The sequence below is a fragment of the Anarhichas minor genome, unplaced genomic scaffold, assembly GCF_050575085.1.
Source record: "Anarhichas minor isolate MPS153535 unplaced genomic scaffold, ASM5057508v1 ptg000014l, whole genome shotgun sequence".
Lineage (NCBI taxonomy): Eukaryota > Metazoa > Chordata > Actinopteri > Perciformes > Anarhichadidae > Anarhichas > Anarhichas minor.
Window position 1 is genome coordinate 6167460 of NW_027466460.1, and position 22470 is coordinate 6189929.

Sequence of the window (22470 nt, forward strand, 5' to 3'; positions counted from 1 at the left end):
CTTATTCTAGGTTTTTGACACTGAACTGTACCCACAAGCACACCCGCTAGCAGTGTGTCAAGAGTCTGTAAAGAGAACAACATACAGTATTTTTTGGAGAGTGCAGTTTAAGCCTTCTACTTGAGCCTCCAGCTCCTTCTGTGTTCATGGTCTCCATGCCCTTATAGGACCTTGTTTTGCAATGAGCCGTTGAGAAAGAGTAAAACATTTCACAGATCCCCCTGTGTCCCCCCCCCCCCCCCCCCCCCCACTCACTGATCTGTAAGCATGTAAGAGTGAAGTCATTGTTTTCCGAGACGATTGCCAGAGTGTGGGACAAAAATCATTTGTAGTCCACGAATGCCCAGTAAGTGTCAGTTCATTTAATAAAAAAAAGGAACTTAATTTCGAGGTGTTAAAGTGCCAGAATCGCAATTATTACGCAGAAACAAAAGACAAGATGTATTTAAATATCAATTGTGATCCACTGCATCTCTTCTACATCGATATCAAATATAGCCTTACCTTTCTCATTCGCACTTGGACCACGCTGTCCTCTTTTGGATCTCCAGGTTCATTTGTTCCTTCTAAAACCGGACTGGTAAGTTGTTTGTCACTGTAAATAGCGGTGTGTGCGGCCTCTTCTGGCTCCTCCATTCTAGAGACTGTGGCTCCTGGCCTCTGGTGTTCCCTCTGACCATCTGCCACCTCAGGGGCAGGTGACTCACTGAGGTAACAACCAAGGGCTTGGTTGCCATGGAGTCCCTCCGGTGAGAGCTCTTCGTTGACCTCTGCAGGGCATGGTGGCAGGTTTTCAGTGTGCTGTTCAGAGCCTGCATGTTTAACATCCATATGGGACTGCTGGACATGTCGATTTTGGTTGAAATCTGAGGCAATGTTCTTTTGAGGATCCAGTACAGGGGTGTCATCTGGCTCAACGTGGCACACTTCTGGGATAGTATCCAGTTTTGAACAGCTATTTTCCAACTGCAGGGCTATGGTTTCATCGTCACAACAAGCCAACTCTTTGGACACTGAGCCGACATCAGTGTTTTCCATCGGTTGACTAACGGAGGTCGTCGTTTCCACATACCGGTCTGCACACTGAGTAATGTTTGTCTGTGTGTAGTTTTCTTCTGAATATCCAGTATCCAGTTCTTCAGATGACACGTTGCTGTTAGCTGTCATAGAGCAACACTGACCATTGAAAGATATATCAGATGATGTGATTGGCTCATACCTGACCTCTGCTGCTGCTTTCTCGCTGCTTTCTGCTTGTGCACTTTCCTCTCCCTGAGGCCCGTTCATCGCTGTCATTTCAACATTACGCAGTTCCAACAATGTCTGGTGGGATATTTCACAACCATGAGCCTGATCCAAAACACCAGTACAGTCGTGACGATCCTGCACTAGTCCTTGTGTGTCTCTTGAGTGAAGTCCTGTATTTTCATTTAGAGTTTCTGGGTCATTTAATCCATCCAGCTTGACAGCCGCCTCTGCGCTCCGGTTTTCAGTTACTCCTTTGTCACATACTTCCTCTACCACTAAAGTCACAACTGGTTCCACAGTTGTGTTAGCCTGTGACATCACATCACCACTCTCCATCATATTAACTGAACTGTGAAGCACACCAACAGGTAAGGTTACACTTGCATCAGCATGGCCAAAAGTGGAAATCTTCTCTTCCTCTACATCTGGAAGGTCAGTTTGAGGTTCCAGTTCAGCAGCAGAGAACTGGTTTAGTGCGGCCTCAGAGATTTCAGGAGGTCTGCTGTAACCCTCTGTATGGCTCTCCTTTGTTTCCTGATGATTTGGAAGTTTGCCAAGCGGTTCACCAGCAGATCTAGACAGTAGAGGCCCATTGTTTGAAGAGATAAAGATGCATTGTTGCCCTTCACGTGAGATATGTGGACTTTTAAAGACATTATCGTCATTGCAGATGTTGTGACTCTGACTACTCTCTGTGCCATTTTCACCACTGATAGTGTTCTTAGTGTGACTGCTGCTACCAGTTGCACAAGAAATATTTTCCCTGGACGTCACACTCTCTGAGTCACATTGAAATTCTCCAGACTTCCCAATGTTTGCGATATGGAGATGCTCTGATTCAGAGGCCCTTTGGGGAATATCAACGTCCACCAGCTCACCAGGGCCATGAACTGACTCCTCCTGCAAATCCATTGGAACTTTTACATCACTGTCCATCAGCTTCAACTGTTCTGATGCAGTATTATCATACACAACAGAGGCTGGCCCCTTAAGTGTCTGAGCCAGGTCCTGTGTGGGCAGTTGGTGGCAGCCCTCTGGCATGGAGGCACACCTCGTCCGTCGACCTTGTTTGGAAGACCCTGCTCCCATCCAAGGCCCATCGCTGTCCACCCCATGGCGGCAGACCAGGTCCAGATCATCATAGCTGTACTGTAATCCAGAAGCATGAGTCACCTGCTCCTCCCAACTTCTTTTCCGTATGGCTACTGGCATGGTGGACAGCCAGTGCTATCCCATAGAGCTGCTTTTGACAGCAGGCAGAAATGAAGAACCAGATATTCTGCAATCAAGAAGAGAAATGGGGATTAGAAACAGCCAGTGTTCGCAAATTATGAGTTGAGAGAACCTGAATGTGCAGATGACAATATGGTAAATAACATTTCACTCTTAAAGTAAACAGCTTGGGAATAGTGAGTGAAAGTTCAAGAAGGGCGTAATTATAACGCTTTCACAATGCCCTGGAAAGTATACACTCTGCTGGATCTGTATAAAACAACCGGATTCCCAGTTATGCTAATCTAACGTGGGATTATCTTTTCAAGCAGAGCTGTTCCGAATTTCACATCACAGCACGCCAACTACATTGCATGTTCTTGAACTTGAACCGTTTACTTTGCCTGAAGTGTCAAGAAGCTTCCAGGAATAAAGCCAACAAAGCCGCCTGAAACATCATGATAATTATAAAGAATTATGTAGACCTCTCTTGTTTACTTTTGAACATCTTTAGATTCATGAGATCATATTTACATGGCAATTTCAATCGACATTCTTTAGGCAATAGTGGTCTGAAGAATTCTTGGTGTTGGTTAACTGTCATTCTGTACACACTAAAATGAGAATGATGTAACTAAAGGGAGTTAAAGTGCAAAAGACAGTCAGTGTCCCTGAACAGCTGGGTGTCCACAAGCCAACATTATCATAGCGCATACTGTGGGTTCTATACATGAATCAAACCGTGCTCTGTACTGTGCCCAGTTTTTTTCCCCCTGTCGTTATAGGTCAGAATGTACAGAAGTAAAGGAACACAGGGAACAAGCAGGATGTACTCAATTCAAGCTGAACATCTGCTAAAAAAACATCATGATAGAAGAATAAAGAGTATTGTACAGTAAGAGACTACAAATATACTTTCAATACAATTTTTCTATCATTGTTCACATTAAAGAGTCAATTTTTCCAACACATCTATTAGCAGTAAAAGTATGATCAAAATTTGCGACAGGCGTTTTTTCTCCACTTTTTCACCTTTTGTTTCCTCAGGACAAGAACCGGATGGTACCAACTGCCATCTTCACCTTCTGGCATGAACCTGCTCCTGGTTATAAATTAAGTAAAGAGGGGTTACAAAAAGTGCCCCAAAGCAGTTGCTCCTTCTATTTGCCCAACAAACCGACAGCAACGCTGACACTTCAATACAATTCCTTTATGCTGGAGTAAGAATGTTTAGTTCTTGTAAATTCTCCAGTGATGACACAGTGTTTTACGATATAATCCGGTAGCTGTATATTCAGTAATTAAACACCGGGTGATAATCCAACAAATATGTTATAGATCCAGAAATTGCTTTGAGTGCAGTTATCCAGTGTGCAAGTTGCCTTTTCATTCATCTGCTGAAAGCAATGCGTAGTTGTTTGGGAAATATGAATCCATCTCTTTTCAAGTGACTTGACATCCGTGAAAGTCTGTAAGCAATCCTTAGTCTTCGTTCCTGCAAGCCATTTTCTGGACTCCAGTCAGGATCTTCGCCGTAAAACTGTCGGAAGAAAGCCGGGGAGCAGTGAAAAGTCCAAAGACAACTTCCATCTTGATCACATTAGGGTTTTTGCTGACGCTGAATTGCCAAAGAGTCGGGGTGGTGTAAGAGGGGCTGGGTTTTCTTTCCCCCACTCCACCCCTGCTCTCCTCCGTTCTATCCCTTTTCTCATCAGGTTCCCTCCCCGCTGGTTTTGACAGAGAGTCTGAGTCACATCCTTGGAGCCCCATCCCCCGTCTCACAACTCTCACAGCACACTGTATGCATTTATTCTCTCCACCCTCCTCTAATGTACTTTTAGTCCTCACTATTTTAGAAACTTCCTCTCCGCTTCTTCTCTCAGAACTTCTCTTTCCTTTTCTCAGTGGACTTTTCTTGTTCTGCCTTAGCTTGCAATTTCACTAAGTTGGGCAAGGTTCCCACCAGTTGGTTTAGATTAGTAACAGGACAGGCTGCCTCGTAAGACCTTTGGCTGCGGGCCAAGAGAGATTGCTCTAATGTTTTGGCAGTTATTTCTGGGGCCGTTTTGTTTAAATTTGTCATCTTGTAACTCTACAAGCATTCTTAACCAAACTAATGAAAGATGTACATACTGATATGCTTTCAGAATGCATTTTTCCAAATCTGTAAGAATATATAATATAAATTGCTTTTTAAAAAAGTTGAATGACTATGTTGAGAGTTTTGAAGGTGCTGTCAACCTGATATCTTTGTTTTATAGTAAACCGTAGGAAAGAAACAACTTAAGGACACAATGCCAGTCATTTATGTCTTAATATAGTCATTTGTCAGAGGCACTCGGCAGGAAAAAAAAGACAAAGCTAGGGATATTTAAACTTGATGTCACTGAGACAATTTAAGAAAAATGTTAATTTTATCTATAAGTTTGATTAAGACAGGGGTTGTGAAGCAAAACACTTCCATTTGCAGAGCACATCTCCAGTCAAAAACATCTGGCGCCCCAAACCCTCCTGATTTACATAAAATGTATGCTATATGAATTCATAACATTCTAACAACAGCATCTCCAGCAGTTGCACAAAAGAAGCAATGCGTCAAAGCAACAAGGACAATGCAAGAACATGAAGGAAGCCCCCTCCAACTATCTGCAACCCCGCCGTCTAACCTCTGGGTCGTCCAGATGTGAGGTGAGGCTCTGGTCTGGTTCTTAGTCTTTTCTTAGGGGCCTCGCTGGGAAATTGTACACTGCCGTCAATGTTGGCTCTCCAGGGACACAGATGGTCGTACTCAAGGGGAAAGGATCCAAGTTCGACAAGACTCCTCTGTAGCATTTCACATGATGCGCTCTGTGGTTACGCCCAGTGCAGTGTAACGAAATGCAGATCTTTTCGGTCACAGTAGCTTCCATGTGGATGAGGCTGGTGATTGAAGTGCAGAGGCCGACACAGAGCATGACTCAGGCTATCCACTCATTACCTCCTGTGGACATCCCACACGGGCCTATAATTTAAGAATGCTAGGCCTCCCCCTCACAGTCCTACCATCCTGCACAGCCACAGGGCAACTGGTCTACGTCACAATCTGATCCATCAGTGACACAGGGCAAACACATGTTCAATCAACAACATGTGTGAGACTAGATGCCCATCAGCAACGGCTCTGTACAGTATGCTTGTGTGCGAGCTGCTCGAGTAATGAAGCATTAGAATTGGAAAATGAAAACAAAATGTAGCTGGAACAAGTCTTAAGTCTACAGTCATGCTAGCGCTCTGTGAGGTTTGTAAGATAAAATGCTTACTGTGGTCACTATCTAAGTTAAGTGTGGTAAACATTTACTATGATTTCACAAAACATTGAGATAATATGAACTGAAACATTTTCTTCTTCTTTTTGTCAGTGCACGTGTGCGCAGTCTTTATTGGAATCTGTGTAGAAGACTATGCACTGTATATGAGGGTTATTTCAGAATGTTTATTTGCCCTTTCAGAGTCATCGTCGCTACAAGCCAGACTAAGTCTGAGTCCCACATCACAGAGGACGAGCATGAACATTCACACAGGCATGCAGCATCACCGCTCACAAGTTTAGAGCGGTCACATACATGGTTGAGAAAGACCTATTCATGATTCACCCTATAATCCCCCACTGTTCGACCCCTCGGCTTCTTAAGTGGAGCATTGAGGGTCCAAAGGAAACAGCCTCACATTCCTCACTGATATAGTTTATTATTGGAAAAATAAGCCAGTCTAAATCATGGGCATTGAAGAACACTGAGTGTTTGCCCATGTAGGAAAATGTAGGTGACGCTTGTAGAAAAAAATTCCCGCCCCTTCAATAACTGAGTCATATTGAGCCCTGGCATATACAAAGACCGCTTTGAGGAGATTTTATTTCACCCATTTTAAGGCTTCTTTAAATAACCATTTTCTACTGTACTTGCCCAGTAGTTATGCAAAGTTGTAAAAACGGATCTTGGGGTCATTTACACTAAAAAGAAAATTGAACAAAATGCCAGAATCTCATCTGAAGATCGAAAAATAACATCAACAAACCACACCAAGATCCTTGCAATCCCTTCCTGTCACTTGCTATGCCCTGTGGTTAACAACTCCTTCTCTAAACCTACAGGCATGCCGCTTTATGGGCCATGGGTTTGGCGATCGCAATATTCTTGAATGAAACATCCCAAAGCAGATTACGTGCACTTAGAAAGACCGTTGAGGGCTCCGTTGCTGTCTAAATTAAAAAATGGCCTTTAATCTTCTGGGTCTAAATGCAACAAGTCGTCGTGGGAGAAACTGAGGGGGCCTTGGCCACTGATCGTGGGTTTTAGTGTGACTGTTACCGTGGGAACAGGAAGTACAAGTTATTGAGGATACAGACCATAACAATCTCCAGGCTAAAATAATCTATCTAATCTTCTTGTGAGAGGAGTCTCTCTGTGTGTGTGTGTGTGTGTGTGTGTGTGTGTGTGTGTGTGTGTGTGTGTGTGTAAGAGACAAGAGAGAACGTTATGTGCTGGATGTGTGTGTGTGTGTGTGTTTGTTGTAAAATACTATGTTGTTTAGTTTGTCAAACAAAACGATACAGACTTGTGTCATCTGGGCGTTCAACTGAAAAACAGTCTCACACTGAGGACGTCCCATTAGTGTCCCATGACTGTAGACTTCACATCAGGTAAATACCAAACCACCAGCATCATTTACTGGGGAGGAACATCATTGTCTGCCAATTATTGTGCCAACATCATATTGTACAAAACACACAACACCACACGCACAAGTTCCTGTTAATACTCAGGTGATTGGAATTTCCAATATTTGTGTTGCTGCTTGTAAACATGATTTTCCATTTATAAATATTTGGTATAAGTCCTTATCCTGCTTTTAAGACGCCTGGAAACAACATAACTATTATGTATAGCCGTATTAGAAAATACAGTGTTTCTCAATACATGGATTTATTTGTGGCGGCCTGCCACAATATCCACATTGACCACCACATAATGATATATATATGTATTTCTTTTTTACTTTTTAAAATGGGTAAAATCATATTTCATTGTCGCATTGATGAACTCGGCCCCTCCTTGCCTCGCTCTCACAGACAACAGACCCGACTGTGAATAGCGCCTCCTCTCCTTGACGGGGACACTCTGAATCAAAACATGATCATGCGTCAGGATTGCTCTTGGCTTTTCCCTGCAGAGAAGACGGCCGGCCAAATTCCTGAATAGATTAAATCCAGAGTTGCACAAATCTGTCCAAAATGGTACAATCTTTCCAAAATTATAATACAATTGCAGTCGAGTACTTTATGGTATTAATGAAAAATTATTTAAGAACATAACACCCCTCAGCTGCCACCACGAATATAATCTAATTCTGTGGGGAACACTGAATAAGATACTATTATACATGTAAACATCATTCCAAACAAGACCTTGACAACGACACATAATGGGGACTTGAATATCCCCGAAAAACCCCCTTCTGAAATAGAGTGACTCTATAAATGTGACTTCATCCTGAACAAAATCTCCAACCAAGAAAGCTACCACAGTGTTTTAAGAACTCCCTCTTGCTCCCTTTAGCTGTCGGTTCCTTCTTCATTCATGGTATCTTTGAGTTTTGTGTCTGTATCTCATGTGTATATTGTGTAGTCTGTCCTCTTCGCACGTTATCATGGTAGAGAGGAGGTTGTGTGGCCCAGGTCATAGGTTTACAATCTACCCACCTAATGAAGTTGTTCCGTTTCACCATACTGTAGTTTTACTTGTGTTATTTCTGTCCAGTTTGTACGCAAAGCATCTATGACAAGAGGAATCCCTCCTGTGTTGCTCTTCCATTTTGTTTCCACATTAAAATGGATTTTTGGGGGGAGTTGTTCTTTATCTGAACCAAAGGTCTAAGGGTAGAGGGTGCCATATGCTGTGCAGATTGCAAAGCCCTTTGAGGCAAAATTTGTGAGTTGTAATTTTGAGCTGTATAAAGAAAAATTGACTTGACTCTCCAAAGACATCCTATTGGTTACATTTACATACCGAAAGAAGATATGTGAGTGATGGACACACATTGTGCAAGTAAATGCAGCCTGCAGTGCTCAAACAACCTCCCTGCATCTCAAACAGACAGCTCCATATGGAACAAGGCAGGGCTAGTTGGCGACAACAGCTGGATTTCATCTGTACAGCTGACTCAAACAAATGCCCAATAACCTTATCGCCACCTGCACCTGGGCACATTCTCACACGTCTGTAGCCTTAAAATGTGTGCAGGAATGCACACAGCCATACACGTAACCCTCACGTGTACGTTAGCGTTAAATGTGGTGTTTCACAGGCTAATATCTTACATAAATCTAATATGCTTCAGATGGTTTACCCAGCAGATGTTAAACTTTGCTTTTGTACTTTTCTTATTTACATTTGTTTTAAATGACTCATTTTGGAAGATGCACTGTTATTAACAAATGTCAAGTGCTTCACAAAGACTATTGTGAAACAGAAAAGTGAGGAATTTATCACCACTCTTTCTATCCCTTTTTGCAACAACAAAAGAAAGGTAGGTGCAATGTAGACCTTTTGGAAATTCATCACATCTTCCAAAGCTTCGAATTTTCTAACAGCTTGAATATTGAAAGCATCTGAGGACAGAAACATATAATATTTATGTTCTTGTCTTGTTGGTTATGAGGAATGATTCTTCAGCTTGGACCAGACATTGGGAGGGCCAGTATAGTGACGTACTACACCCCCCCCACACACACACACACACACACACACACACACACAGGATTCTGCTGAACATATGCTGTGCTGGCATCGACTCACTTTCAGTAGAGATCCAGGAAAACGTGTTGTCCTTGGACACCGTTGCCACAGCAGCATCAGCAGGAAATACTTGAGATGAAGAGTCAGGAGATGAGGGGCCAGGAGGAGGATGAGGAGAGAGACCTTGGAGCACTTATGTTTGTTCTCCATGTTAGTTTGCATCTTGGTTCCAAATGTAACCGCCCAACATCTGCCCTTGTTCACCCACATACGTTCACGTAGCGCTCATCATATGTTCTGGTCCAGCAAGTTCTCTTCCTTATTTTCGCTTTTAATCCGTACTGACACAATAACAGCTATTATCAGGTATGAGGAAAACGTGCATTTGTATCAGTCTGGCATTCAGTTTATAAAAAGGGATTATTTATATGGCCTAAGGCTGCAGAAATGTTGCAGTTGTCAGGGACACAACTATACCTACATAGAGTGAAAAGTGGACAAGATTGCCACAGTTAAATATTTACCTTCCCTTCTGGTCTTCTACGTAATGCGGTAGAAACGTTTACAGTGCAATTAGAGCAAAAGGACAATAATAGGATCTTCTTCTTGAGGACACTGTTTGACATCCCAGCCCACTCAGGAAGTGTACAGCTCAGGGAATCTTCACTGAGGAGAAGAAACCTCTTGGAAAAACAGCAGACAGGGGGCAATGCCTTCTTGAAATTGATGCTACAAAAAACATCAGACTCGGGACATTCAGAAGCCACAAATGGCTACATCATTTAAACAGCATGTCCAACCAACTTCAAGCACAGTGCAAAGAACACAAATCAAGTGTATCAGAGGGAAAAAAAGCTGCTGTTCCTGAGACAGAAATAATGATGCGCTAAGGTGTGTTTATGAATATAAAGAGATGCTGAAAGAGACGGGATGCAACTCAGTGTCCAGATCACTTACCTTTGCCTGGACTTGTGAACATGTGTGGCTCTGGAAAGCTCCCACATGCAGTGAGACTACACAGCAAGGGAGGAGACCATCCGTCAGCTTGAGTGCCTGCAGCAGTCTCTTTGTCAGCAGGCATCCTCACCATAGATTGTAGATCCCCAGTGAAGTGGACCCGAGCAACGATGAAGTCCTGTAGTCCCCCAACAGCGAGGCTACCTGTGGCGTCTGCAACAATTAGCATTTGATGGTAGAAAATGGGCTTTAATAACATGACACCGACTGCTGGGGGCGACACAACGTCATATTTATCAATATGGGGACACATACAAGATAAGAAACCATCTGGTATTATGGATATTATAAGTTCAGATTTGTAGAAGGAGCTAGGTTATTTTTGGGACATTTTTTATCTAATTCAACTCATACAGGCAAAAGTGGCTTTAAATGTGTGGTTAGGGTTAGTGCCACTCTGTCCAGGCTCTCTAAACCTTTCAAAGTCAAGTGTAGATTTTCTAAAAGGAGAAGCAGACGTATCACACATGATAAAATAAGAATTAGTTGCGGTAACCAACTGTTACAAAAAGTCTCATGATCTGAGCAAAGGCAGTCTGAATCTGAAGCTCATTATATTCATTAACGTGACTCACCTTTTGCAGGTGAAATGGCAGCCGTAGAGGTTGCACACATCATTTTTTTGTCAATTCAGGTTTAGTCGTCCCAATCATTTAATTGTTTACCATTACGAGAGACAAGCTTGGCCACACTATGAATTATGTTCGTCCTCAAATCTTCGCAGTAAGCCTGCATTACTTCATTATTCCAGCAAGCTGCGCCAAATTTTACATCTGTGTCATATTGAGGCGACACCTGAGCCGTTTAATGAGAGTCACGTCATCTCCATTCACTCCATGGACTCATGGAGCCTGTCAATAGTTCCGGGAAGTTAGCAGCGTATACTAGCAGCGCCATAGGGCACATCCCAAGTCTCTTATTTGATATTTCCTCGTTTCCTCTCTCCTCATATGTTTGTCAATATCACCATTACAGCCACTCTAATATAATTACATCAAAACACATGAAATAAAGCCATTAAATGAATAGAACAGTGAGTGTAAAACATAAAAAATAGCAAATCTCAATCTATTTGCACATCATTATTTATACATTTTTATAATTTATAACACTTAAAGTTAAGTGTTACCGATTCATATAGTCCAATGAAGGAACAGTGTGTAACATTTAGCGGGATGCATTGGCAGAAATAGAATAATATATTTCTGAGTATATTCATATACTTTTCGTTGGTGTTTAATAATGACCTGAAACTAAGAATTGTTATGTTTTTGTTAGCTTAGAAAAAGCCATTTCTATCTACAGAGTGAGTCCACGTCCATGGAGTCCACCATGTTGCAAGGCCTTGTTAAATGTTTTGGTGTAATCTATCATCATGCTGAGTTTATCTTGTCGGCCTTCTCTGTGTTGGGCTGAGCTCCTCCAACACACACAAGTAGTACAAACACACTGAACTAAGTCAGCACAGAGCAGAGCAAGAGAGGCTGCGGTGGAGACACTGAAGTGAACCAGGTGAAGTGAAGATTATTCGTGTTGATGACGACTTCGCTCGTTACTGTCAGTAAAAAGCATTTTTATTTTTTACAAACAAGGTAAAACAAAAGCTGTCTGTGAGTAATTCTGTGCGGGCTGAGACAAAGCAGCCAGGAGGACAGAGGACAGGAGGACAGGAGGAATGACATACTATCTGATGTCTGTGTTCTTTATTTTGTTTATTGTCATTTATAAACTTAACTCAAGAATGTTAGTTATTTATTTATTGACATTTGTTTCCAGTGAGATATTAACAACTTTACATAGTAACTTTGCTGTTGTTGATCTAGAATCAATATTTAGTTATTATAATTATAATAATCTGCAACCTCACCACTAAATGCCACTAAATGCCCCTCGGTTCCTCTGAACAATGGAACTTTAGCTTAATATGTCAACAAGGCGCTAGCTATCAACCTTACTAATCCTTAAATATTAGCAAATTTTACTTTTAAAAAACACAAAATTCATGTTTCAAATATGTGTATGTTGCTGCTCTATATTATTATTATAATAAATGGATTAATTTATTAACTACTAATTTGCAAAATTCTGCAATTCTGTTTCTCTGTTTGTACCGATTTCAACAATTATCTACGCATTCAAATTGCCCGCAAATAACTTCCTAGAATTATCTGAAGTCTACTTGATTCACGTGACAATCAAGCATTTTGAACAGCCGATGACGCGACTCTCTCTTTATACGGCTCTGGGCTTCATGTCTCAAGTCAACAGACAGCTATGCTGCATTCACTGCACCTTGTAACCTTCTAAATCCTGCAGGGACTTTACTTTTGAGGGGACAACATTAATATAACAACAATAATAATAATAATGACTAAGATAACAATAATAATAATGATAATAATAACATTAATGGCTGGCAATATTTCAATTGCTTTACATGTTCTTAATCTTTACAAGCTAACCAAATTTGTGTAGGCAGTCGTGTGTAGGCCTAAGCTTAAACACTATTTACAGTGTATATCTAGCTTATTAGAGCTACTTATTGCATTAGAATAATACAAATATTAAAGCATTTGCTGTAACCCTTCACATTGCATAATGATGTATACAGTTTCGTAATATGTTTTGATTAATAGTATCCTGAGTTGCTTTTTTGTTTTATTTATCATACAAATGCCAATCTTATGCATATAAATAGCTATTTATGAGGCAACTGAGGAGATCTCCCGTTTTCCGCGAATCCAATTCGCAATTACTGAGATATTCTTTCAACAAAGCTCATATTTCTTTGTGGTGTGGTTGTCAATGTTTCACAGAGCTACTCAAGTGGCAAACAAAAACAAAAAAAAGCATATGAAAGCATTGATGACAACAATAGCTGCTAATTGTTTAAGCTCGGATATTATGGTAATTCTTAAATTATGATTGGGATATTTCTGATAGCCCGTGAAGGCAGCACAATACATTTGACTTCTTCCGCGTTTACCTGCAGAGGGAGTCTCCCAAATGGGCGTTTATTGTTGAATTGAACAGGTCGCAAACAGAGCTGTGTCCTTAGGTAGAAAGGGAAAAGGAAAAGGAGAAAGAAAAGGGAAATGAGCTAAAAAAGTTGAACCGAATAAAAGGCACTTTTAAAGTTTTGTTTTCGTTAAAGTTAGCTGAAGTTGTTCACAATGGGATGTTGCAACAGCACCGAGGTAAGTTGGCTACAATACAATAGTTATGCCTGCTGCACAACTTGAAACACTGTAACGCTGTTAGCAGAAAGACTTTTGAGTCAACGTGTAGCGACAGCGTCACTTCTTCAGCAGTGGCGGCAGCAGCTTGTTTTTTTACAGCAACAACTCAGTGATTTGTCTGCTGATGTTGGAAGAGCAGCGAAAGCGAAGCTACTGCACCACAGCAGTCTCAACCAAACGGGATTATCTGTCACATTTCACTGTGTATCATTTATGCCTTGGCAGAGCAAACGGGACTGGAAACCGCTGGAAGAGCACAGCTGCACGGACGTCCCATGGCTCATCGTATTCACCTTGTTTTGTATCGGGATGGTACGTTTTCAGTTTGAATGTGCGTTTACACGGAGATGCAATCTTAAATGTGACCACCCAGCTAAAGCTAATTCAATACAACAGGTTGTGCAATAAGTATTTTTATCCACGAGGGTAAACATGTCGATTATTTTGTTTTAAAACTTTTTAGATGGGTGTTTATTTAACTGCTTGGTCATTTTGGAGACTGTAGTTTGTGTAGCTGTTGTATTGCATTGTAGAAGTACTTTGTAATAATTTGTCAACCCTATTTGTTTCAGTTAGGGTGATTATTGTACATTTGCAATGCAGTTCAACATCTCCAACAAATGCTTACGTCTTCCAAAAAGTTGAATCAACACCTCTCTAAAACAGTCACAACAACAACACAACATTATAACTACATATGGACTGCATTCGTTTTAGTTACTGTGGGTCTACTATTTTTATTTTGCGTCATCCGGCCGATGGTTAACATTGTCTTTTCTAATCTGTGTCGTCTGCAGGTGTGCATTTGTGCCTTTCCCATCGCCACAGGAGCTGCCTCCAGGCTTATCTCTGGATATGACAGTTACGGCAACACCTGTGGCAAGAATAACACCAAGATCGAGGGAGTACCTCTCAGTGGCCGGGACATGAGGGAAAACAAGTTAGTCCGATTGGTTACGGATGACTTAACATGTGACCTAGATGTTTATCTACATCCGATTTCTATTTTTCTTTTATTGAAGATGCATCAAATCCCTGCTGTGCTGTCCCTTCAGTATTTTCCTTTTGCTCCGTGTTCTGGATTAGATCGCCTACAGCAACAGAACATTTACTTCTAGATTCAGTGCTTTAAAGTTGAGACTCTGTAGTTGAGTGTTGGTGGCACAGAAGAAGGCGTCAGCATTACTTGTTTACATGCAAGGGTTGCATCATGTAATCCTAATCTAATTTGCCACAAACAACCGCTTACTGCATTTGTGAAGACTTCAGTTTACTTCCCACTTAGGCTTACATAGTTGATACCATTGAGCTGTCCCAGACCATAACCGAAAAAAAGGTAGAAAAAAAAAGAAGGGAAAAGCAATAGATAATGGAACAGGATTCTCCTGAAAATGACATATTCCCAATCCTCTGTCCAGGTCAGTGTGATGTTTGGTCTGTGTGAGCAACTTCATCTGTCAGAAGGTTAATGTATATTAAAATCAGGAACAGCGAGTTACACTGACTCATGGTTGCGTTGTGATAAAATGGGTTTAGGTTCCTCACATATCTGAATGAAAATCATAGTTTAATCATTTCTCAACCAGTAAAACTGGTTTAATGTGGTATTTTTCATCACCCCGATAGAATTGTCACAAATTGTCCTCTTGTCATAATTCATGTGAAAATGTCTTTGATTGTATTCCCACTTTTGGGCTGTAGCTCTCCGTCAGCATGCAGCCTGTAGGCCCAGTCTTACTGGAACAATGGGTCATGCTTTATTGATGGGCTGATTGCCCATGGAGGCTTTGAATACAAGGCGTTTCTGCTACAAAGACAGATCTGTGCGGCAGGGTAGCAAATGTCACCATCTTTCATTCTCTGCCCAGACAACAGTCCCCACTGGCATAGTAAACACCAAATGTACTGATATGTTTCTTCAAGGGACAATGTAACCACTTAATTAATCAGATTATTCATTTTTTCTTCTTCCCACCAGGTATGTTTTCTTTCTAGACCCATGCAACCTTGACTTAATAAACAGGAAGATCAAGTCCATCGCCCTGTGCGTCTCCAAATGTCCTGCTGCTGAACTGAAGACGCTCAGTGATTTGAAGCAGTTTGCTCTGAATAACGGTGAGAAAAGTGAAATATGATTTTGAGTAAAGGTATTAAGTGAGAGTTTTAATTCACTGATGTTTACATGCATTTATTAGAAATGTGATGGGCTGTGTATATATATATATATATATATATATATATATTGCGTACCATTATAATTCCTTGCAGACACGTTTTGAATATTCAAATCTTATTTTTGGGTTTTTCTGTTGACAGGATCTCATCTCTGCTCCTATGATATTACTCCTCCAAGATACACAAGCCATTCAGACAGATCCACGAAATGTCCCAAACTCCCTGTTCCTCCGAGGTAATCCAGTGCATCCTTTTAGGTTTTAGTTAAGCGACTTGACGAGAGGGTAGGGGGATGGGAAGAGAGAATACAGAAAGTCTACCATTCATTCAGTCATTATATATTTGTTGATTTATGTATTTCAGTGGTTAATTCACACCACTATGCACTGTAGCCTTACATGTACACATTCCAGGACCAAAAAGGACCAAATAAATAGATAGATATAGTCTGTATTCCACTGCTTCAAGGTGTATTCATAAGAAACAGTTGAACCCATGTTCTTCTTCTTTGTCTTGTTTGTAGTAAGTCTGTCCCACTGTTGCACCGCTGTGTTCCTGTGGATATCGGCTGCTATGCTGAGTTCGCCCAGGCCTTCATTACATTCGTCGGTGACAACAGTGTGCTGCGCCGGGTCATCGCCGGGGTGATGGCCAGCAAGGAGATCATAATGGGCCTTTGTTTGCTGGCTTTTGGTATAACACATCTGGAATTATTTTAGACATATAATGAATGGTTTTTAATCCAATGACAAATTACTGTTATTTCTTATTCTTTTTTTTTTTTTTTCTGCTGCTCCCACTGCTCAACCGTTTATTGCTCATGAGGATTCAAGTAGGAAGGCCACTTTCGGAAGCGAAGCTATTTTTGTCATAAAAACAACAGGAAACGTCTGAGTGGTTACATCCATTGTATCCGCTGACGTTCAGCCCACGGGGCAGCATTCGGTTGAGGTCTGCTCGAACTCCTCCCATTGGTGCAGCGAAAAGACAGAAGTCATCATCAAGTTTATCTCTTTTCATCTCAATTATTTGATCCGTCTGGTTTTGGTTGTGTTGAATGTCGACGCTGCACCATTCGTAACGTTCGTGTTTCCACACGTGTCTCATTCATTTACAAACCCATGGCTTCATTGTATCGCGTAGATAAACATTGTTGATCGAAGTGTTTTATGCACTTATATGATGCACTCTGTTCTTTTTCTCAGTTCTGTCCCTGATCATGATGGTTGTCATTCGTTACATCTCCAAAGTGCTGGTGTGGATTATAACGGTCCTGGTAGTCATCGGCTCTATAGGTAACCTTCAGATGCAGCGCACATGTTCTAGCACCTACACACCCCTTAACTACATTATGTTGATGCGAGACAGCAGCACAGGATGTTTTTGTATTCAGGTTATACTTGAACTCTGCTCTGATCTGTTGCAGGCGGGACGGGCGTCCTCTGGTGGCTCTATGCGGACCACAGGAAAGCCCTTGATAACAATACCTTATCGGTGTTTGGGAAAGAAGTGGCCTCAGACAACGTTAAGGCCCTGCTTGTGTATGCAATTGTTGCTACCATTTTCACGGTATGTTCTTGAGTGTACAGGCAATGCATGCATTTCTGATACAGCTTCCTATATCACAAGTAAACACCGCCTGTTGAATACGGTTAAATGTATGTGCTTCTTCCTGACAGGAAAGGTAATTGAATTGAATTCCTAAACTCTACAGCTCGGTTCACTAGATCACTCGTCTTTGTGTGTCACCCTCCAGGTGGTTCTCCTGCTTGTGATGTTCTTCATGAGGAAGCGCGTGGCTCTCACCATCTCCCTGTTCCACGTGGCTGGTAAAGTGTTCATTCACCTTCCCCTGCTGGCCCTGCAGCCCTTCTGGACCTTCCTCTGCCTCATGCTCTTCTGGATCTACTGGATCACTGTGCTCCTCTCTCTCGGGACTTCAGGTGAGGACCGAGGCTGCTGGGGAGGAGCTCCAATACTAGTCGTTAATTTATGTGGATGTGTCAGAAAACGGCATTCACCATTCAGAAACGCTACGTCTGTGTATACATGCTTCAGAATAGCTTTTATTGTCAATGCGGCACACAGACATGTTTCTAGCATCAGATGTGACGGTGGGACCGTTTCCCAAACAAGTCGAATATTAAGTTTGGTGCTTGTGACATTTTGTCTTGGTTTTCGTGGCATGAATAAACTCCCACATTTGGAATCTTGTGCTAGTCTCCTGATGTGGGAGGATGGAGCAGAAGAACAACGTCTCCCTTCATCTCCCACTCCTCTTTTTCTACTGTTGATTTTTAATTCAGAAAAGTCGTATTCAAAACCGAAGGCCAGCACAAATACAGTCGGAACGTCACGTTTTCTTACTTTATGTTTACTATGTTTCTGTGTATTTGGTAAGTATTCAAAAAAAGTAATATTATAGATATCATTGATTCAATTCCAACAGCAGTGAAATCTCTTCACAATGCATTAGCATTAACATGTATTGTATAGTGAAGCTTTCCATGCATGTCTTTGCGAAATATTAGTTGCTGTGCCATGAGGAGATGTTGCAATGTAATTATTTAAAAAAACATCCATAGAGTACAAACACTCTATATGGTAATTTGGGAATTGTGTTCAACGTCAGTCATACATTACAAGTCGAGGTCAGACAGGTACAATTTGTCGCACTTGTTTCCGGGGAGGATGCTCAAAGATATCAAGGAGATATAGAGGCGTGACCAGTGGATGCAAACATTTTAGCCCTTGTGTAAAAACGACTCTGACTGAGCAGTAAAACACAAACTCGCACTCGTATTCCTTCACAGGGACACCGGTAAAAAACAACTCTACGGGTGTTGTTGAATACCAAATGCAGGGGCCTCTCCAGTACTTGGTGTGGTATCACGCTGTGGGTCTCATCTGGATCAATGAGTTTATACTCGCCTTCCAGCAGATGACTATCGCCGGAGCTGTGGTTACCTACTACTTCACAAGGTGCGAACAGGATGTGAACAGGATGTCATTTGTATTTTACCACATGGAAGACGTAATGTTGTCTTTGCTGTCATGTTTATTTTAGGCTGTATAATTACACATATGGCTTCTCTCTCTCTCTATCTATCTATCGATCTATCGATCTGATTAACTTAAGGAATAAGTCCCAGTTGCCAGCAACTCCCATCCTCTCCTCCATGGCACGTACCATCCGCTACCATCTTGGCACTCTGGCCAAAGGCTCCTTCATCATCACGCTTGTTAAGATCCCTCGTCTCATCCTGACGTATATCCACAGCCAGCTCAAAGGAAAGGTGAGCGCAGGAATTAGGCAGAATGCTACAAACTCAAAAAACAACTTCCACGATGGCCTCATGAAAGTTGTCCGTACTTTTAATACATACATTTTAATCAAGTTTGTTCTTCATTTGTTCATAGGAAAACGCTTGTGCTCGTTGCATGCTGAAAGCTTGCGTCTGCTGTCTGTGGTGTCTTGAGAAGTGCCTTGCGTACTTAAATCAAGTAAGTATTTTCGGATTGGTGGAGGAAGGAAATCTAGTGTACTGCACATTGAAAATAAGGTCTTCAAGTATTTACAGTGTACATGTCCGTATCGCATCATTACAGAATGCTTACACGGCGACAGCCATCAACAGCACCAGTTTCTGCACCTCCGCCCGTGACGCTCTCCTGATCCTGGTGGAGAATGCCCTCCGAGTGGCCGCCATCAACACCGTGGGCGACTTTGTCCTCTTCTTGGGAAAGGTACCGCACAGAGACGCATTCTGCGGCGTTGTCCACTAAAAGAAATGTATTATGCGAGATACTCCCTCAAAACCAAATCGATGTTTTTAACTCGTCTTATATTTGCTCTCTCAGGTGCTTGTAGTCTCCTGTACGGCTTTCGCCGGCGTCCTGGCTCTGAACTACCAGAGGGAGTACACTGTGTGGGTCCTGCCTCTCCTCATTGTCTGTCTGTTTGCCTTCCTGGTGGCTCACTGCTTCCTTTCGGTCTTTGAGAATGTGGTCGACGTTCTCTTCCTCTGCTTCGCTGTGGACACAAAGTACAATGATGGCAGCCCTGGACACGAGTACTACATGGACAAGGCCTTAATGGTGAGAGAATAGTGCGTAAAGGGGATTCAGCGGCTGACAACTAATGAAGAAACACATTATATACAGTATAGTGTATTGCTTCAGAGGGCATTTTTCTTCCCCAGTGAGTTTAAGAAGCATATAGACCATAATATTCTCTGATCTAATAACTCTGGGATTGGGAACCTTGTAGCCTTGTATGGCGATTTTATGTGCGCTGACTGTGCTCGGAGAGCGATTTACTACGAGTTTGTCCAGTTAAGAGGATTGACAAATCTGAGTTGGAACTTGTTGGAGCTTGTATCAACAAACCTCACAGAAAAAGTTCTTGCATGAGACCCAGTGTTTTGAGTGTTTTGAATGTTTTTTTTATTGATTTATCTCGACCCAGATGTTAGTTTGTTATGCAGTCCTTTCACCTGCTTCAGGCACCATGATCATTTATGTTCTATGACAAACCGTCCATATTTCTAATCCAGAACTCCCAGTGAATCATTCATAACTCATAGAAAAAAGGGTATTTCTGGTTTATTAACTCGAATGCTTTCTGATTCTCTACCGTAACACTTTTATTCTTAACAATGAACGATCACCATGTTCTTTTATATAAAGTGTGAGTTGAATAACTGTTCTATAACTCTGTGTTTCCCTCCCCAGGAATATGTTGAGAACAGTAAGAAAATGGGCTGGTACAAGCCTGGTGATGGCGATGGACGGGAGATGAAGTCCATGGTGAGTCTTTGTTGTCTTTTCAACAGTATTGATGTATTGAAGCTGTTTTAGTTCAGCTAGAAAGCAAATACAGAATATTCTTGAAAATGTGAAATGTTAAAAGAAATACACAGTTAACTGGGTTAATGTCCCATTCAGAGCAGGTAAATAACATCAAGTTGCGTGTGATTCTAATGCTATGCGTTTTGTGGTTCTGAAAGTGAGTGAATATAATTTATATATATATATATATATTTTTTTTTTTTATTTCTTGCAGGCACGTGGAGGGACTTCTGCTTGACCGAGTGCCGGAAAGACGCCATAACCACTAAAAAGACATCCTCAGAGCTTTCTAGCATTTCACTCCAGGGACATCGTTAAGATAACAATGCTTTTTATACTGACGCTACACAGAGTCTCAACAAGAGATGCATTGGGTTGTATTTCATGTTGATCTTTTTGAGTAAGAGCGATTGTAAATTTCAAGTTTGACACTAATAGCTGTAATGCGGCAAACGCTTATTTGGGTGTGTTTTGTTGCTAATGAGATGGGTTTGCTTTGTTTTGTCTTTTTCCCATATTACTGAGTTTTCTCTTTTTATTCCAGTTTAAATAATATGAACGATTTGACATGGTTTAACATGTTTGGCTATCTTTGTTACATAGTTAGTGTTAGCTATAGTTTGAATGGTTCCGTGTACATTTTTGAAATGAATGGCTAACAGTGTTTTGTCAAAGGCTGTTGAAGTTGTTCTATTACTTTTCAAATTTTATACTTAAATACATTAAAACAGAAAGTTGTATGTTTGGTCTTTGGTCCACGTCTATGAAACCCTCCATATGTCACATAGAGTGTCTCCTTTAGCCACAGGTCTATTGAGATAACGGTGCATGTATGGGCAATACTTATACTGTGGATCACCCACTTCTAGTCAGCAGGGGGCAGCTAGTGAATTGAAACATACGAATATTTAGTTTAAGATTTACAGTTTTTGGCAATTGTGAAACCACTATTTCTAAAAATAACGACTTCTGTCGAAACCCTACACATACAACATAAACAAAATATCAAAATGATATAAAGCCTCTAAAAATATATATTTTTGCATCACAACTTTATACACAAATGCCAAAAAATTGGTGGAATGGACATAGTTTACTGTATTGTACTATAAACAAAATACATAATACAATTAGTCTCTCTCTCTCTCTCTCTATATATATATCTATATCTATATATATATATATATATCTATATATATATATATATATATATATCTATATCTATATCTATATCTATATATATCTATATCTATATCTATATATATATCTATATCTATATCTATATCTATATATATATATATATATATATATATATATATATATATATATAGCTATATATATAGCTATATATATATATATATATATATAGCTCTGATCTAATTGGTTGCAGGTGTTTTCACAGGTGCATTCTTGGTGCAGGTGATTGATAATTGAGAGTGGTATTTCATGTCAGTGGTTAAAAAAAACACAACTGCTTTTATTTTTGAATGTCTCATGTAGATAACGTACAGTTTGTAGAATATCAAACTAAAGCAGACAGTGTGCTAATGGTTCATCATACCTGATCAATAGGCTACATGAGTTAGTGGTCCTTATTCTTGTGACACAAGTACCAGTTCATCACAGACAACAAACGTCCCCTTGAGAAAGACTGTTATACAATGAAGCTGTGGGGTCGGACATTAACCAGCTGAGGGCAGCAAATCCTGTTAAATGAATGATATCTCCATTGTGAAGCCATTTAAATGTCGTGCCCTTCAAAAAATAATGAGAACAAAATGACATTTCAACCTCATACCAGAAATAACAAGTTTAAAATTCTCTGAATCCACTTAAGGAAAATAAATGATGTTGTCATTTTGATTCCACGTCACTTTTTGGAAGTTGTTCTACTTCTCATGACCTAATTCCAATTTGATTTAAAAAAGATGAAACCTAAATAAAGTAGTTGGTAA

General features: G+C 40.9%; 2 protein-coding genes across 2 annotated transcripts in view; one reads left to right on the plus strand and one right to left on the minus strand.

The window, feature by feature from the left end:
* Positions 1-2460, minus strand: part of dlc1 (DLC1 Rho GTPase activating protein) — a 74850-nt gene extending 72390 nt beyond the window's left edge. The window contains exon 1 of the mRNA XM_076091232.1: positions 505-2460. Coding sequence (XP_075947347.1) covers positions 505-2460 — 1956 coding nt within the window. The remainder of the gene's footprint in view (positions 1-504) is intronic.
* Positions 2461-13209: 10749 nt separating this feature from the next.
* Positions 13210-21255, plus strand: slc44a1a (solute carrier family 44 member 1a). The gene is made up of 16 exons (XM_076091237.1): positions 13210-13447; positions 13715-13801; positions 14287-14429; positions 15468-15604; positions 15806-15899; positions 16188-16357; positions 16870-16959; positions 17091-17233; positions 17421-17607; positions 18478-18646; positions 18804-18960; positions 19085-19168; positions 19274-19411; positions 19526-19762; positions 20399-20473; positions 20730-21255. The coding sequence occupies exons 1-16, from the start codon at positions 13424-13426 to the stop codon at positions 20751-20753; spliced, it is 1959 nt and encodes a 652-aa protein (XP_075947352.1). The 5' UTR covers positions 13210-13423; the 3' UTR covers positions 20754-21255.
* Positions 21256-22470: the final 1215 nt, after the last annotated feature.

Excerpts from the sequence above, each read along its gene's own strand:
- slc44a1a (XM_076091237.1), top strand. The coding sequence starts at position 13,424 with ATGGGATGTTGCAACAGCACCGAG. Across the intron at positions 14,430-15,467 it reads CGGGACATGAGGGAAAACAA|GTATGTTTTCTTTCTAGACC; the intron begins GTTAGTCCGATT and ends TCTTCCCACCAG. Across the intron at positions 19,763-20,398 it reads ACATGGACAAGGCCTTAATG|GAATATGTTGAGAACAGTAA; the intron begins GTGAGAGAATAG and ends TTCCCTCCCCAG.